Source organism: Mauremys mutica, chromosome 1 (genome assembly GCF_020497125.1).
Source record: "Mauremys mutica isolate MM-2020 ecotype Southern chromosome 1, ASM2049712v1, whole genome shotgun sequence".
NCBI lineage: Eukaryota > Metazoa > Chordata > Testudines > Geoemydidae > Mauremys > Mauremys mutica.
Window position 1 is genome coordinate 204,163,586 of NC_059072.1, and position 18,088 is coordinate 204,181,673.

General features: G+C 46.3%; 1 protein-coding gene across 1 annotated transcript in view; it reads right to left on the minus strand.

The window, feature by feature from the left end:
* The window catches only part of BRWD1 (bromodomain and WD repeat domain containing 1), a 138,707-nt gene that overhangs the window by 71,705 nt on the left and 48,914 nt on the right, over positions 1–18,088 (minus strand). Inside the window, exons 23-28 of the mRNA XM_045002492.1 lie at positions 11,244–11,436; positions 3,824–3,949; positions 3,577–3,684; positions 3,016–3,140; positions 2,797–2,879; positions 1,892–2,003 (exon numbers count right to left, since the gene is read on the minus strand). Of these exons, the coding sequence (XP_044858427.1) occupies positions 1,892–2,003; positions 2,797–2,879; positions 3,016–3,140; positions 3,577–3,684; positions 3,824–3,949; positions 11,244–11,436 (747 nt within the window). The remainder of the gene's footprint in view (positions 1–1,891; positions 2,004–2,796; positions 2,880–3,015; positions 3,141–3,576; positions 3,685–3,823; positions 3,950–11,243; positions 11,437–18,088) is intronic.

Here is an 18,088-nt window from a genome sequence, read left to right on the forward strand (position 1 = left end):
CTGGGAAACTTTGAAAATTTCACCCCAAACACAGGCTTAACACCTGAGGGGGGCATACTCAGAGATCACAAATGGACAGAGGTGCAGCTCACCCTATAACTAATGTTTTTTTAACTAATGTAGTTAAATGGATATAAAGTTAAGCTGGTATAAACCAGATGTAAACAGATTTTAAAAAAGTGTCCACATGTAGGAGTTTGCATCAGTTTAAAACTGTCTTTTAAATCTATTTAATTAAACTGAAGCAACTTTCTTCGCGTCCCAGATTCCAAAACACAAGACCCCACGTCCAAAAAAAACAAAAACCATTACTGACTTGCCAAGCTACCATGAGCTGGTCCAATTCATCCCATGGTGGTGTCTACAGAGGACAAGTATAGTCACACAGCAATTTTAGCCACTTTGATATTGCTGCATTTCTCCCCTGCTATTAGCCTTTTGCAAATAAGTGGTATTTCAAATGAAGAACTGGGTGTCAGGAGAAAGCAGGGTTTCAAAGGTTCATAAAGAAATATAGGTAACTGCAGATTTATGGAGCCGATGGAGATCATGGACCCTGCATTCTGTGCTCCAGCATCTTTAATGGATTGAAGGGTACACTAACCACATGTCTAATTATGGTGCTGCTGTGAGGCCCCACTAATTATTTGTGCATTATACATCTGTTGATACTATTGGCTACCAATCTGGTGTTTAGTCAAAGCAAAAAAGTAGCTTGTGGGCAGAGCTGGGGACAGAACCCCATTTCGCCTGACATTTTGACCCATTATAACAGTGATTTAGCTGCATATACCGTACTGATAGCAGAAAGAACAGGAAGTTTAGAGGAGCTGAAATAGTATGCAAAGATGATTAAATAAAAGGACAGCACTGCTGACAGAGCAGGAAATTTCCATTATGGATAGAAGCACAGGTTGCTTTTGAGTAGAAGAGGTGACAAAAGATTTTTGTATGCAGCGCATACACAGATGTATAGCTGATTAACATGCATGCAGCTGGGTAAAGCAAAGCTGCCCAAACCTTACCCTGTTGTAAGATAGCACATATATTACAGATTTAACATGGCTGTAGTATGGAGGGGGATGATAGAAATAAAGGCTGACAGCTGTCTTCTCACATATGTTGCAAAAGTCACTGAATGAGAGACCAAAAAGCAGCTCCATACACTAGTCCTTCTCAAGAACAAAAACTATTGCAGTGATAAAGGAGGTTGACTAGCACATGACAAACATATTTTGGATTTTAAACTACAAGGGAATAGATATTAAAATTAAATACTTTGAGGTATACTTTGCTTCCAAAAATATTTTTACTTCCATATCTGCCACTCAGTGGGTTTTATCATTTTATATATTAAAATTAAGTTTAAGAATATATGAGCATATCTTAGTCAATTTTGTTCTGGAGCCAATATTTGAGTATTAATACATATAAAGCTGGCAAGATCTGTACAGAACAAATACAGAAACGAAACATTTCCATGCCCCAGTACAAACCTACAAATATTAAAATCCAAAATAATTCATTTCCATTGTGTTAGTTTGGACTACTGAAGCTGTGTGCGGTTTTTTTGTTTTTTTTAATATAAAGACATCTTCCTTGGCTGTTCCATGGAGAAGATTCAGTAACCCATAACTTGTAAGTTATTACCGAAAATAGGAGGTTCCTCTCTTTCACAAATATAGAATACAATTTGTGTTTAGCAAGTTACTATTCATGAAAAAGTTACTGCATTTTGGCAATACATTCACATAGTGCTTAAGAGACTGTTTGCTAATGGAGCTTTATGTTTTCAACCAACAATATTTTGTGCTTCTTACACCTACAGCCCACCAATATAAGCCAGGATTTATACTGTGTAAATAAACATTTTAAAGGCCTCTGTACTTACTTAACACTGTAACACTGGAAGTGACTATCTGGATACTGTGGCTGATATGGCTCTTGACCCAACACTGTTCCAAACCACCAAGCATCATCAATAATGGAACGGAATCTATCAGCTGTAAGAGAAAGAACCATTTCGCCACTCAGATACATATTCTGGTAACCAAAAGTTTTTAATTATGCTTTTTTCTGAGGATGGAATTACCAGAGAGAAACTTAATGAATAGACTCAGACTTTAATGTCAGAAGGGACCATCATGATCATCTAGTCTGACCTCCAATAGTATATTTTGGTTTAAAAGTATAAATATCTACTTTAAAAAACAGACACTAGATAAAAGAAAAATAACCGACTACACAAAGTAATATACATTATAATTCACAGTAAGCTCTAAAATCCAAACATATAGTAGCATGCAAACAACAAGATGTTAAATATATGTTTCAGTGTAGAAGGCATGCACCATTAAAGGTGCTGAGTATTCTACAATATATAAAAACTTGTATGACTTCAACCACAATGAGGCAAATGCCTGAAAAAACAGATAAGCCTTAACACTATGAATTGAAGGCCAGACCCTGGCTCTAGCATTCCAAAGAGTTTAGGAGGCAATGAACTCCATTTCATAGTCCAGGTCTCTCCATCAATGTCTAACCCCAGCATTCAGATGTTCAAATCTCTAGAAACTGTTTGCAAAAGGGTCTCAGCTGACCTCAAGTGCAACAGTGGAGCATTTGATGATGGAGAGCTGTTGGAAGTCTATGATAGTCAGGACACAAGCCACACAGAACCTTTTAAATCAATGTCAACACAATGAATTGTACATAACATTCTCAGAAGCTAGCCACAATGGAAAACGTTTGTATTCTAAAACTATATTGCCAGACACTTGGAAGGTGAAGACTTACAAGCTTGCCAATTCCTTTGTCGTGCTTCATCATAAAACTGACGCAATACAAGAAAGTCAATGACATCTGGCATATCATGGTATCTAGATAAAAAATAAAATTAGCTTTCATTTGTGTGTCATATTATATTATGCTACTTTGCGTAGAGGAAAAAATTAAGAAATGGCTCTTTAAAAAAAATTATCATCTAGCATATGCTTTCAGCAGAGAAACACATACTTGAGAGAAAATGATTTGTCTGAAAGTTTTCCAGTGGCATGGTCTATAAAAGCAAGCTTTAGGCAACACAGTGTAGGAGGGCCAACTTCATATCGTATCCCAACAATTTTTACCAGTTCTTGATCCTATAACAAACAAAAATGAAAGCAACAAATTCCATTAAGTTTCAGCCCTATGCTAGAGGCATAATCTCTAGTTTAGTTTTCTTATATAAAATATTTGAATAGTTTTAGCAGTCAAAAAGCCAGTAGTTAAATACTGTACATGAGATTTTATTGGGAGACAACCAAATCCTTACATAGAGTCTGTACCCTTTTTAAAAAAAACAAGATTTATGTTTTTATTTCAGTGAAGTCCAGGCTTCCCATGGGCAATTTTGAAGGTTTCTTTGATGACTGAAGAAAGTTTTCTTCCTCCTTTACGTTGGTAGGAAAACATTAATGGGAAGTTACATAGCTAAATCCTCACTAGTTATATTTATACAAAATTTAAAATGCTAATGTAAACTGTTAAACACACATTATCAGTACTGAACATGTAACAATCTCAATATATTCTTACCCTAAGGACCATTTTTCTCCATGGCTCCTTGTGGGGATTTAGTTCATAAATATTATTTTTTCTGACTGCTTCAATATAAGCTTCATGACCTTGTCGAAAATATATTACCTGTAAAAATAAAAACCCACCGAATAATTATTTACTTGAAACACTAAAGTACTGTTTTTTTCTATATTTAGTGCCAATTGCTATGTTAACTTTTAGTTAATCTAAAATTTTATAGCACTTTTTGAGAAAAGCCTCTCACCTCATCTCCCATTTGGGGAACAAAAGGAGATTTTCGAAGTGCTGTGTCAGTTATCCAAACAGGAGGATGGTAGTCATATAACACGTCTTCGTTTACTGGTTGTGTGGGAGTACTATTCTGCACATTCTGATAAACAGGATAGTTATACATTAGAAATTATGTTCTTAGTGTAGTGTCATGAAAACTTTTTATCCAAGAATTTTTTCTCAAGTCTACACAAAGTTAATACCATGAAACAATAATAAATTAAGCTCTATACAAAACCTTAAGACCAAAAATCTCCTAAAGCCCACATTTTGATACTCAAGTTTGGTATTCTGGTTCTCCCTATATTTGCAGTTCTTCCATTGTCATCATTAAGTATGTCAACCATAAAGTATTCTACTCCCAATAAACTTGTAGGGCACAGTTCTCTCAGAGCTGCATGGTAGTTCTTAACATGACTGTCAAAAAGACTTGTCTAATTTTTGAAACTACTGTTCTATTGTGCAGCTACATAATTGATTATGTCTGGCAACTACATATTGATTATGTATATATGTCATTTTATTAAACAGAAAACCTTCAGACTATTTAAATGTGTACCAAGTGTAGCTTAAAGCAAAGAAATTCCAAGTTATTATATATCTGCCACTTCAAAACTAATATTCAGAATCAAAGGTGATTATATAATCTTTGAGAAAAAACAGACTTTATACTGTATGATGACATACATTCGAAAGGCACTCTCTGTTTTACCACCAATCCCCTGGCTACAAGGAATTGCAAAATCTCCTGAAGCGCTTAAAGATTCCAGTTCTCCACATTATTACAGAATTCTATTTTCCACCACTTTAGAATTTACCAAGGAATTCAGGGTAAAATTCCCACCCAGTGCAGAGGGCCAGCACAAGGCCTATAAACCATTTAATACTTGTGCTGTTTTGAAGACTTAAGTTATTTAAATGAATGATTATTTACATCCCTTTGGTGATAGGGCTGAGGTTCTAACCAGTTATTTTCTTTAATTTATTAAAAAAGTTCTTATCCCATATCAAGTATGGTGAACCATGTGATGTTTGATTAGGAGAATGACACTTCACTTTGGATGCAGAATTTGCCCTGGTTATTCTAGGACTGTTGAATTACTACAGTGCATTCTATGTGAGGCATACCTTGAAAAGATTCAGAAAGTGAAGCTGGTGCAGAATGCAATTACCTGTCTATTAAGCAGTACAGCATGCAGACAGAACATTACATCAGTCTTATCTGCCTTTACTGGCTGCGAATAACTTTCCAGAGAGTTTGAAGTGTTGGTTTTAAACAAAGCTTTCAATGGTTTGGGAACTGGTTACCAGGGAAGACACATCTGCTCTCTAACGTAATACTACTACAACTGTAATCAGTGGAGATGTCAGAGTTGGAGTCCCCTCAATGTAAAATAAAGACATTTTGAAGAACAACCAAATTCCAGGGTCACAGTTCTCTCAAGCCCAGATTTCTGGCCTTCTAGGCATCCAAATTTTCAAATAGGCACTGAGAAACAGTGGCAGGCTTATAAGAGTGGATCAACTGGATATGGAAAGGTTTGTGTTGAGGATATTAAATGGCAGTTCAATTAATTTGTTTTTAGACGTTTTTATATCAAAAACTGTTTTAAAATTCAGAAAAGTACCAAAATCTAAACAAATAAAACCCTTAAATATGTGCATTCCTTGCTTTTGTATTCAAAGCTGCTATAAAAGTGCTAAAGGGTAAGAAAAACCATCTGTTTGGACCCCATAAGGGTGCGGAGGCTTTAGTTACCTGTTGTAAAGCAAAGTCCATAAAAGACGGTTACTCACCGTAGTAACTGTTGTTCTTCGAGATGTGTTGCTCCTATCCATTCCAGTTAGGTGTGCGCGCCGCGCGTGCACGGCTCTTCGGAAGATTTTTACCCTAGCAACTCCGGCGGGCCGGCTGGGCGCCCCCTGGAGTGGCGCCGCTATAGCGCAGGATATATACCCCAGCCGGCCCGTCCGCTCCTCAGTTCCTTCTTGCCGGCTACTCCGACAGTGGGGAAGGAGGGCGGGTCTGGAATGGATAGGAGCAACACATCTCGAAGAACAGTTACTACGGTGAGTAACCGTCTTTTCTTCTTCGAGTGATTGCTCCTATGCATTCCAGTTAGGTGATTCCCAAGCCTTACGTAGGCGGTGGGGTCGGAGTTAGATGTTGCAGAACGCAACCGCTAAGCCAGAGGCTGCAACAGCTCTGGACTCCCGGACCAATGAGGCAAAGGTGTGGACCGAGGACCAGGTAGGTGTACAACACATCCCCCGAAAGGGAATGCGAGCCAGGAAGGCAGCTGAGAAGCGTGAGCCCTGGCGGAATGTGCAGCAAGGTGGCTCTATGGCACATGGGCCGAAACAGAAGAGGTGCAGATGCACAACGTCATTGAAGATGAAATCCTCTAGGAGGAGACAGGTATGCCCTTCGTCCGGTATGCCGGTACGATGAAGGTTGTGGGGGCGTTACGAGAGGGCTCTGTCCGCTAGATATAGATTGCGGACGCCCTGCAGATGTCGAAGGAGGGCAACCGTTGCTCTCCTTGCACAGAGAGTGGCTTCGGAAATAAGACCGGAAGGAAGATATCCTGGTGGATATAAAAGGCCGACACATCCTTGGGGAGGCAGGTCGGACGTGGTAATAACTGCCCTTGTCCTTGAGGAACACAGTATCCCTTGGGCCTATTGTGAGAGTCTGAAGCTCGGAGACTCGTGTGGCCGCAGGAAAGACTACAGGAAACTGCCTTGCAGGACAGTTATATCAATGAGCATGTTGACATTGGCTCGAATAGGGCAGTCATAAAACTGGGTAGAACCAGATTGAAGAGCCAGGTTTATGGCGGGGCCCCACTTGGGGGGGGGGGGGTGCATAAACGCTCCAAGCCCTGAGGAACCAGATGGAACGGAGCGGGATCTCGGCAGGAGAAACATTGCGCGTTTCGGAGCAGCATGAGAAATGCTTCCACTCGGCCAGATACTTTAATCGAATGGACGAATTTTCTACCACCCCGGAGAATCCCGTAGAACCGAGGCCGAACAACATAACTCGGATCGGTTTAGCCACGCAGGAGTCCTGCTGTGAGGTGCAGGGATTACAAGACTGGGTGGTGAAGGTTGTCGTAATTCCGCATCATGGGGTCTGTGCCAAGAGGGTTGCTACCGAGAGGTGTAGCAACATGGTGTGCCAGTGCTGCCCAGGTTACACTGGAGCGAACCCGATCAGGGGCGGTCTGTCCCTGCGGAGTTTGAGCAGGACCTTGTGAACCAGCGGGGACAGTGGACAGCGTACGGCAGATGGCTGATCCATGGCCTCAGGAAAATCCTCCAAGACCGAGCCTGGGGAGAGGCCTTGGAACGAGGAGAATTTCTCTCCCTCTTTCCGTTCTCGCGAAAGCGAGGAGGGCTATGCGGGGGAAGACCCACTTCTGGAAAACGGAATAGATAAAGACGGGAGGAAACCACCACTTGTGAGACAGGAAGGATCTGCTGAGACGATCCGCCAGCTGAATCGCCTGGTACACAAGGCAGACTGCTCTCAGCTCTCGGACATTGATGTGTAAGGCCAGCTCTTGCGCTGACCGAAGGCCGTGAGTGCGAAACTACACCAGGTGCGCACCCAGCCGAGAGATGGGCTGTCTGTCACGAGGGACCCCGAGGGGTGAGTGAAACAGCATCCCCGGATACACCGGGGAGGACGCCGACTCCCGGTCGAGGGAGCCTAGGCTGCTTGGTGGAAACGAGACGACCACGAGTATGCCATCTCTGCCCGGGTGGCACCCCCAGGTGAGCCACGATTGAAGTGAACAGAGGCAAAGCCTGGTATGTTTAGTTGCAAACGTGTAGACAGCCATATGACTCAGGAAACCGAGGCAAGAGCGAGCCCAAGTTGGCGGGAAGGTCCGTAGACCTTGTACAATTGTTACCCTCGCCTGAAACCAAGGCTGAGGAAAGCAGGCTCTGGCGAGTCTGGAGTCCAGGACGGCCCCAATGAATTCCCTTCCCTATATGGGAATCAGAGTGGATTTTACTATTGATCATCAGGCCTAGACACAGGAAAAGGTTCGTGTCGATGCCTACATGACTGGTACTTTGGGCCCGGGGGTTCTTCGAATGAGCCACTCGTCTAGACACGGAGAACATGTATCAGACGGTGGCGAAGAAAGGCGGCGATTACAGCCATGCACCTTGAATACCCCTGGGCTGTATAGAGGCTAACCGGGAGGGCCGTATACTGGGAATAACGATGGTAGGCCCCAAACCGAGGGTACCTTCTGTGTGGAAGAGAAATGGCAACGTGAAAAACACGCGCCCTTCATATCGAGGGCGGCGTACCAGTCTCCGGGATCCCAGGATGGGATGACGGTCGCCCTGGGTACCATGCGGAACTCATCTGCATCGTGACTTGTTGAGTTCCTGCAGGCCTAGGATAGGTCTGAGACCTCCCTTCGCTTAGGGGAATAGGTTTCGCCCTTAGGTACCTCCTGTATAGCTCTGATGAGGAGGAGCGTCCGCACCTCTTGCCAGAGGAATCGCTCATGAGAGGGGTCCTTAGGAGGGGCGAGGATGGGTAGGCTTTTGCCCCATTGGTGGTCAGAAGGACCCTAATTCTGGCTCCTTTGGGGTGCAGATTGATGGCCACGACCGTGTAAGCCACGCCCGCTGGCCATGTCCTGACCTTGTCAAGGCGCAGGGTAAGAGCGGAGGTTGGGGACGGAAACGTCGGCGCTGAATTACCGGCGTGTGCATGCCGAGAGAGAGAGAGAGAGAGAGAGCAAAGTGACCCTGCTGCCCTTTAGGTTCTGCAGCCTAGGGCCAGTGTTGTCAGAGAACAGGCCTGTGCCACTGAAGGGCAAGATCTGTATAGCGTGCCGCAGCTGCGAGGGAAGGCTCGATAACTGGAGTCCTGAAACGCGCCGCGTGGCAACACCCGAGGCCAGAGTCATGGCAGCGGAGTCAGCTGCGTCCAACGAGGCCTGGAGGGAAGCTCTCTCCAGCTCCGTCCTTTGCTGCAGGAGGGCATCGAACTCTTGACGGGAGTTCCGAAGAACCGACTCTGTAAATTTGCCCACCGCCACCCACAGTAGCGGATAAGCAGGGCTTGCTGGTTTGCTACACGAAGTTGCAGGGCCCCCTCCGGGTACATCTTATGGCCCAGTAAGACCACACGCCCAGCCTCTTTGGATTTAGGGGCTGGTCGCATTTCGATTAGAGGAGGGCCGGAGGGGTATGTTCCTGCCACCGCCTCATCTGGGGAGGAGGAAGAAGAAAGGCCCGGGACAAGCGGGTCCTGTGTGAGCTCGAGCTCCTGGACAACCTCCTGATCCGGTGGGATCTGGGAGCCCGGTGCCGAACCGGGGGTTGCTCTGTACCGGTCGGACGGGGACGACTAATTGTCACCTCTGGCACCCAGAGCTCGGAGGGAACGGAGCGAGATGGGATCACCGGTACGCCTCTGGCGTGGTAGTACACCCACGGCGTCCAGAATGACCACTGATAGGTCTCCTCAAAGACTCTGGAGGGCACATCGGAAAACAGAGTGCTACACATATGAAGTGTCCGCACGGGACGACACTGATGCGTGGCTGGATGGCCCTGGAGGAGCTGAAAGCTCTTGGTAGAGTCTCCGTCTGTAACGGACGTCGCTCGATGCGGCACCGGGGATCGGTACCGGTAGACAGACCGGTACCGAGAACGGGACCTGCCACCGAAGCTGTGCCGGGCGGTTGACTGAGGGCGGTGCCTGAGGCTTGATCGGAGCTGAGTGTCCCGGACCGGCGAACGGGATGCTGACCGGTGCTGCGAGCACTACTGGTACCAACAGGGAGAACGGCGCCGAGACCTAGATCGGTGACGGGACCGAGAACATCTGCGGAACCGCGACCCTGAACGGTGCCGCTGTGCGGTGCCGAGGTAGGGTGGTCTGATCAAGGCAGGCTTGCCCATCGACTATGTAACCCCCACCGGCAGTGCCGGGGGTTGAGGCAGCGTAGATGCTGTCGTTGCAATCAGCCCCCTCGCCGTGGACACTGTCTCCGGCGTGGAGGGAATAGTGAGCTCGACCATAGCTGGCACCCCAGATGCAGCTTCATAGTGAGCTCGACCACGGTCCATACCGGGGAGTGTTCCAGCACTGGACTCGACGGCTCTTGCCTGGCCGGAGCTAACGGTGTGGATACTGTCGGTGCCGTGGCAGACATCGGTGCCGGGCGATCCGACTGAACATCGCGCTCGACTGCGGAGCAGGCGGCTCGGACGCAGCTTCAGAGCGAGCTCGACCACGGTCCATACCGGGGAGCTTTCCAGCACCAGACTCGACGGCTCTTGCCTGGCCGGAGTGAAAGGTGCGGATATTGTCGGTGCCACGGCAGACATCGGTGCCGGGCGATCCGACGGAGCATAGTGCTCGGCTGCGGAGCAGGCGGCTCGGACGCAGCTTCAGAGCGAGCTCGACCACGGTCCATACCGGGGAGCTTTCCAGCACCGGACTCGACGGCTCTTGCCTGGCCGGAGTAACTCTTCATCCTCCAGGAGAGAGGTCCATGCCGAGGGTACGTCGGAGTCAGCGACGGTGGTGCCAGGAGGCCTTGGCGGCACCGGCGGTCCGGTGCCGAGGGAGCGCGCCGTAAAAACTAACTAGCGCTCGGCGCCGAGAGCGGAGGAGCAAGAGCTGCCTCCCTCAGGAGCTGTTTAAAACGAAAGCCCCGCTCCCCTTTGTTCACTGATTAAGGGCCTCACAAATGCGGCACTTATCTGTGAGGTAAGATCCCTCGAGGCACTTAGGAGAAGATCTCTTGTCGGCAGCGGCTTGTGGCCGGCCGAGCATTAGAAAACCCTGTGGACCGGGCATCGGACCCGGCCCCGGGTGAGGGGAAGGGGATAAACCCCAACCCCTGTAAAATAAATACACTATACTATTCTACAAACAAACAGAGTTAACTACAACTATAAACAGAACGAGAGAAAACTACGAGTAGCTAGGGAAGTGGAGGTCAGCTGAGCTGTGCTCCACTGTTCCAACGGCCGTCACGGGGGGAAAGAAGGAACTGAGGAGCGGACGGGCCGGCTGGGGTATATATCCTGCGCTATAGCGGCGCCACTCCAGGGGGCGCCCAGCCGGCCCGCCGGAGTTGCTAGGGTAAAATGCATAGGAGCAATCACTCGAAGAAGAAAATTTAATTAGACAATGTAATGTTGCTGGGAGAGGGAAATTTTTGAAAAGGTGAAGGAGCCCAAGGTTAACTTTAAGACAACCACAGTTAGTAATATCACAAACACCTCTGCCTAATACGGAGGTAACGTATACGAACTCCATAAAGTCCAGGTACAAGAGATTTAAAACATAAAAAGAGATAGATGAAGAATTAAGTGAATCGAAGGAATTAACAGTATAATACCTCTTCCTGCTTTTTCGGTTTGGGTTTTTTCCTTCTTTTTCTTCTTCTCTTTGGAGGAAAAGATTTCTCTGCTGATACTTCATCTTCTGAAGTACTACAATATCTGATAGCTTTGCGTCGAGAAGTTCGTACAGGAGGCTTGAGATTTATCCCTGCATCAGCTATCCAGTCAGAATATCTACTTGAAGAGTCACTGTTCACAGGGAAAATAATGGAAACAAATGGAATTTAGATATTCAAATAGCTGACAACTAGTTAAGAATGTTAAATTAATTCTAACAATATTTGTAGATGTAAAGTTCCCATTCCACTGTCCTGATCTTCAGTGGTTTTGGAGGTTGTCAGGAGGAGTAGAGGAAGGTTTAATTGCTGTGATACATTTCAAAAGAATTTCTAATTCCTTCACTTTGGCTAGCATTTTAATTTATGGCACTAATTCTTCAGTCACTAGCATGCAACTATGACATTTTTGTCCTTATAGAAGTTCTGTACAACATTTAATGTGTTCCTTTACTGTATTTCAGAAGGAGTCCAATAAATAGGAACATCCTACCTACTCACAGGCAACAGAAGATACATACTTTCAGACATCTCTTATTTCATTGAGGGTTTAAAAAACAAAACAATTTCCTTTTCTAAAAGACATGCTAACCATAGCTTCTTATTGTTAGATAGGATTCCAACAAAAACAGCTGTAACTTGGCATGGACAGTCATCCCTGAGGATGAGAACAGTTTTGAAAAAATTGCGTTTGATTTAACAAAGTTTGAGAATCAGAATATGCCACACTAAATATATGCAAATTTTTATTAAGCTTATAGGCACAGACTTTAAGATATGCAGTGCACATTGTGTGCACCTAACTAAGTGCATACTTTTGAAGACAAGTCTGCTGATATCAAACATTTATAATTGTTAAATTATGGATTTCACCACGGCTTAGAAATCAGGCCAATTTAGAAGACGTTTGGATTAGTAGTTTTAATAGTAAAAAGAAACAGTTACTTACAGTAACTGTGGTTCTTCAAAATATGATGCAGTCGTGTATTCCAAGAAGGTCCACATGCACATTGGAGCCAGAGACTTTTGCCTAGCAATACCCGTAGGAGATGTGGTGCGCATGTCTCAGGCCTGTAGCCCCTTCCCTGGCTTACCCATTTCCAAGAACGGGATTTACACCAAAAGCCCAGGAAAAGACACCAATGCAGAGGGGATGGAGGGTGGGCCGTGGAATACAAGTCTGCCTCACATCTCCAACAACCACAGTCACAGCAAGTAACTGTTTCTTCTTCTTCGAGTAGATGCAGAAATGTATTCCAAGTAGGTGACTCCAAGTAGTACCTCCATCCAGAGGCACGGCTCAGTCTACTTGAGCAAGGATCGCAGGACCACTCTTCCAACATTATCGTCTGCTCTGGAAGAAGTGGTGATCACATAATGGTCCATAAATGTATGCATGGACAACCACATGGCTGCCCTACAAATGTCCAATATGGACATGTCATTTGGGAATGCCACTGACATTGCCCGTCTCTGATCAAATGTCCCCGAACCAGCTGAGGAGGCATAGCTGATGCTATCTCATATGCTGTCTTAATGCAAGACATTAGCCATCTAGAGATTGTCTGCTCAGAGACAGCTTGTCCTTTCATGCGGTCCATACGTACAAACAGGCAAAGTGAAGCCCGAAATTGTTCAGTCCTGTTCAGATGGAAGGATAGACAGCATCTAACGTCAAGGATATGGAGGCGTTGCTACTCCATGGAAGAATGCAGCTTAGGGAAAAATACAGGCAAACACATCGCTTGGTTCAAATGAAACAGAGACCACCTTGGATACAAACTTTGGGAGTGGCTGAAGCGTAACCATGTCCCTGAAGAACTGCATGTAAGGAGGCCCAGCCATCAGGGCCTGTAACTAACACGCCCTTCTGACAGAGGTAATGGCTATCAAGAATGCAGTTTTTTGACACAGAACAGGCAGAAGACAGGAAGCAAGGGGCTCGAATGGAGACCCCATTAGAGTCGCTAAAACAGTGTTCAGGTTCCACAAAGGGTCTGGCTCTCGGACTGGAGGATGCAAGTGGAGGAGCCCTTTCAGAGATCGTGTCACCTTGGCACTGGAGAAAACCAATTTTCCTTGGACAGGTGGACGAAACACTGATATTGCTGCTAAGTGCATTCTCAGAGAATTGAGTGCTATGCCCAATTCTTGATGATGTAACAGGTACTCTAAGATGTCCTGGATGGAAGCCTCTGCTGGATGGGTCCCCATGGGCCAAGGACGACATGGAAAACCTCTTCCATTTTGCCAAGTAGGGTGTTCTAGTAGAAAGCTTCCTACTATTAAGTAGGACCTGTTGGACGGCCTCTCAGCAACACCCATCCTCCTCATTCAGCCATGCCATAAAGGTGCAATGAGCTGATCACTGAATGCAGGGTAGATGTAGTCCTTTGTGAGGAGGTTGGGAAGAAGAGGAAGCAGCATGGGAGGCTGAACAGACAGATGAGGAGATCTGAGAACCAGTGCTGCCTCAGTCATGCCAGGGCAATGAGGATGAGTCTGGCTCAATTCACCTTCAGCTTGGTGATGACTTGGGGAAGGACTGGGACAGGAGGGGATGCATACAGCAGAGTCGACTTCCAGCTGCAGTGGAAGGCATCAGAGAGAGCACGCCCAGGATGAGTCCCTCTCGAGAGCAGAATAGGCAACACTTTGTTTTCCCTCGTCAAAGAGGTCAATTGTGGGAACGCCCCATGTTGTGAACATCAGCCGAAGGACTTCCGTCTTTAAGGACCACTCATGGTTGGGAAGAAAACCCTGGTGAGATGATCAGCAAGACGGTTCTTGACCCCTGGTATGGGAATAGTTATCTGGGTGATGTCTCTTCAATACAGAACTGCCACATGTTGATCACCTCCAGGCAGAATGATCTGGAGTGAGGGCCCCCTTATCTGTTCATATAATACATTGTGGTGGTATTGTCCTTAAGTATGTGAACCACTAAATGCCTGATCTGGTCCTGGAAGGCACAAACACGCATTGTGGACAGCCCGAAGCTCCAACATACTGATATGGAGTAAGGCCTTCTGTTCTGATCACAGATCCTGCAACGGCAGAAAGTCCAGATGCGCTCCCCAACCCAGAAGGGACGCGACGGTAACCAATGACTTGATCAGAAAAGGCTGAGCGAAGGTGACTTCTTGCCCATATTACATGGAGAGTCCCACCAGAGCAAGGACTGCAGGACTGACGAAGGAAGGCGAACCAACCTGCCTAGAGAATGCAGGGCAGGGCGGTAAACCATCCTGAGCCACATCTGGCAAAACAGACTACGTGCGGACATGTGGCCCAACAGGCAGGCTCAGGCACATGCAGACTGTGGTGGATGGTTATGATTGCAAACTGAGACACAGCTAGTGAATCGTCTGAAAGCAGTTGGTCAGCAGGAATGCCCCTGGCCTCATGGAATCTAACAGGGCCCCAGTGAACTATTTGCTGAGTGGAAGTGGAGGTCAACTTCATGGTGTTTAGATTGAGACCCAAATGGTCGAGTAAGCATAGTGTGGGCGAAAACCTCCTCTCTGGAGCTGCCTTCAGCAGCCAGTCATCAAGGTAGGGGAAGATATGGATTCTCTTCCTCCTGAGGTACACCATGACCACTGCCATTCATTTGGTGAAAACCCAGGGGACAGAAGAGAGCCCAGACAGGAGAACTGTGTACTGAAAGTGGCAGTCTCCTACCATTAAGCGAAGAGAGACTTCCTGTAACTCGGCAGAATGACCACATGGAAGTAGGCATCTGCAAAGTCCACAACAGTGAACCAGTCATTCTGAGACAAAATAGGGAGGATAGCTGATAGAGTGACCACACAGAACTTCATGTGCTTGATTAATTTGCTGAGTTCACGGAGGTCAAGGACAGGCCTCATCCCATCCTTGGATTTCGGTATCAGGAAATACTGGGAGTAAAACCCGCAACCATGGCATTCTCACAGAACCTCCTCCACCACTCCCAATGTTACCAGAGAGCTGACCTGCTTGAAGGGGCCCTTAAAGAGGGATGGAGAGGGGGTGTGGGTGTGGAGACAAACTGGTTGGCGTAACCTGATCTGACAGTGTGTAGGACACAGTGGTCAGACATTATCAAGACCCAGGCATTGTAAAAGTGGGACAGCCTGTCCCCAAAGGAACGAGTGGATGACAAGGGAAAAAACAACAACTGGAACAGGGCTCTAGACCAACAAGTCAAAATGTGTGCTTAGCAGATGTCAAAGGAGGGTGTGCAGAGAGGCCAGGCCCCGAGCTCAAGTGCTTCCTCTTGTGAGACTTACCCCTCCTCCTGGGGTAGACTCACTGTCTTGGCGGGAAGGGGTGCTGTGGCCTTTTTGGCTGCTGTTGCTGCGCCCCGTAATGGTGTCTCTGCGCAGATGGCATATACACCCCCAGCAACCTTAGGGTAGCCCATGAAGCCTTAAAAGAATGCAGGGTTTCATCAGTCTTGTCCGTTATAAATTGAACGGCAAGTCCTCAATAGCTTGCTGGACATACAGTGCAATTCCTGAGTTCTGGAGCCAGGAAGTCCTCCTCTTAGTAATTTTCCAAGGCCATCGCCCTGACAAAGTGTCCGTCACATGAAGGGCAGATTGCAATGACTTTTTACCACTAAGCAGCCCTCAGCAACAAAACAATCAAAATTCATCCTGGGAAGCCTCGGGCAACTGCTCCTTAAATTTGGCCATAGCCGACCAATTGGGGAAGTCATATTTGGCGAGCAGGACTTGCTAGCTCATGATCCTCATCTGCAGTGATGATGAGATGTGTATCTTCCTGCCTAGAAGATCTAGGCACTTTGAGTTTCTGTCCCTGGAGGATGACCTGAATCTGCTCTGCTAAGCCCTGTCATTCACGGCTGTGACCACCAGGGAGTTCAGGGCCAGATGAGAATAAAACCCTTTGTATCTCTGTACCGGCACAAAATAGCTCTTCTCCAACCACCTGGCCATGAGTGATACCAAGGTGTGCCTCATTAATAGGGAGGGCCACTCTCCCAGGGACAGAGGATTGGAGAATGTCCACGAGTTTATGGGTATTCTCCTGGAGAAACTCCACCTGAATACCCAGCGACAAGGCCACCCGACGTAACAGGTCCTGGTATGGAACCATCTGTGTTGTTGAGTGCGTCAGTGCTGAGGACGGACTCAGTACTGAAGACCCTTGTACTGTCTCTGGTACCATGTCCATACCAAGGCCCAGAATGAGTGCTTTGTGGTTCAGTGCTGAGACTTCAGCGGCACATTCCAACTGAAGGGCTATCACGGACGCCAGCCCTGAAGTCTTGAACCAGCGGCGAGGACAGGACGAAAAGGCAAAGTAGGTCTGCCTCAGTCTGGTACGTCAACACCACTGACACTGTCAGTACCAGCACTGTTCTCATTGTACCAGCCTCAACAGATGCCTGGAACCAAACTTGGTGGTATGAGGTGTCTGCCCTTCCCTCCACTCTACCGATGAGGCGTCAGAAGCTTCAGTACTGGGTCAGGCCTCATGGACTGCTCAACCAGGTGCTGCTTAAGGCAAAGGTCCCGTGCCACGTAAGTCCTCTTTTTGAATGATCTGCAGATCAAACAGTGCTCCTTATGATGAGTTTCGCCAAGGCAGAGCAAGCACCATGTGTAGGGGTCACTGTTAGGAATCTCCACTCCGCACTAATGGCAATGCTTGAACCCAGGTGAGGGCATCACTGGGGTGCACTGCCACTAACACGATGCTGTTACTAATTACGAGGTTGTAAAGCGAGAACCACACAGAGCTCCAACTTCAGCTGACAAATGGTGAGAAGGAAACAGAGTGGTCAGGACGGCGCTACCTCATATAGCCAAGGGATGGGCTACAAACATGAGCACAGTCACTTTACTTGTAATACATGGCTGCATCTACTCAAAGAACAATGCTGGAAAACTCTGGGATCACCAAGTCGTCTGCACTGGCACAGAAACATGTACACAGCTTAAAACAGACATTAGCCAAATCACGCCTATAAATTCTTAAAGGACACAGTTATGACATTAAAAGGTGAAACTTGCCTGTGCTTTCCCTTGTCTATTAGCCCTACTACTGGGGACATCTTCCAACTTTTTCCTTTACAAGCCTATGAAATTAAATGTAAAGGACTCACTATTCACAGATCCTTAATATGCACTGAAGACTCACATCAGGAAATAAAAATTCTGCATTTCTCATATTAAAAAAATATATGTCACCACACATTCTTACATTCACAAACTGTATTTGAGAAAGCGTGGTATCAGACTACTTAGCTTTTGTATTTGCTGATTTCTGAGTCCTTAATTTATCTTATGCACTTCCTATGATAAATTGGAGAGCTGGCCTCAATTCAACAAGATGAAATTTAATGAAGACAAATGCAAAGTACTTCACTTAGGAAGGATAAAATCAAATGCACAACTACAAAATGGAGAATAACTGGCTTGGTGGTAGTACTGCTGAAAAGGATCTGGGGGCTACAGTGAATCACAAACTGAATATGAGTCAATGTGATGCAGTTTTGAAAAAGGTTAATATTCTAGGGTATATTAACACGCATGTTGTATGTAAGTCAGGGGAGGTAATTGTCCCACTCTATTTGGCATTGGTCAGGTCTCAGCTGGAGTACAGTGTCCAGTTTTGGGTGCCATACTTTTGGAAAGATGTGAACAAACTGGAGAGAGTCCAAAGGAAAGCAACAAAAATTATAAGAAGTTTAGAAAACCTGAGCTATGGGGAAAGGTTAAAAACTGGCCATGTTTAGCTTTGAGAAAAAAGACGACTGGGGGGTGGGTCCT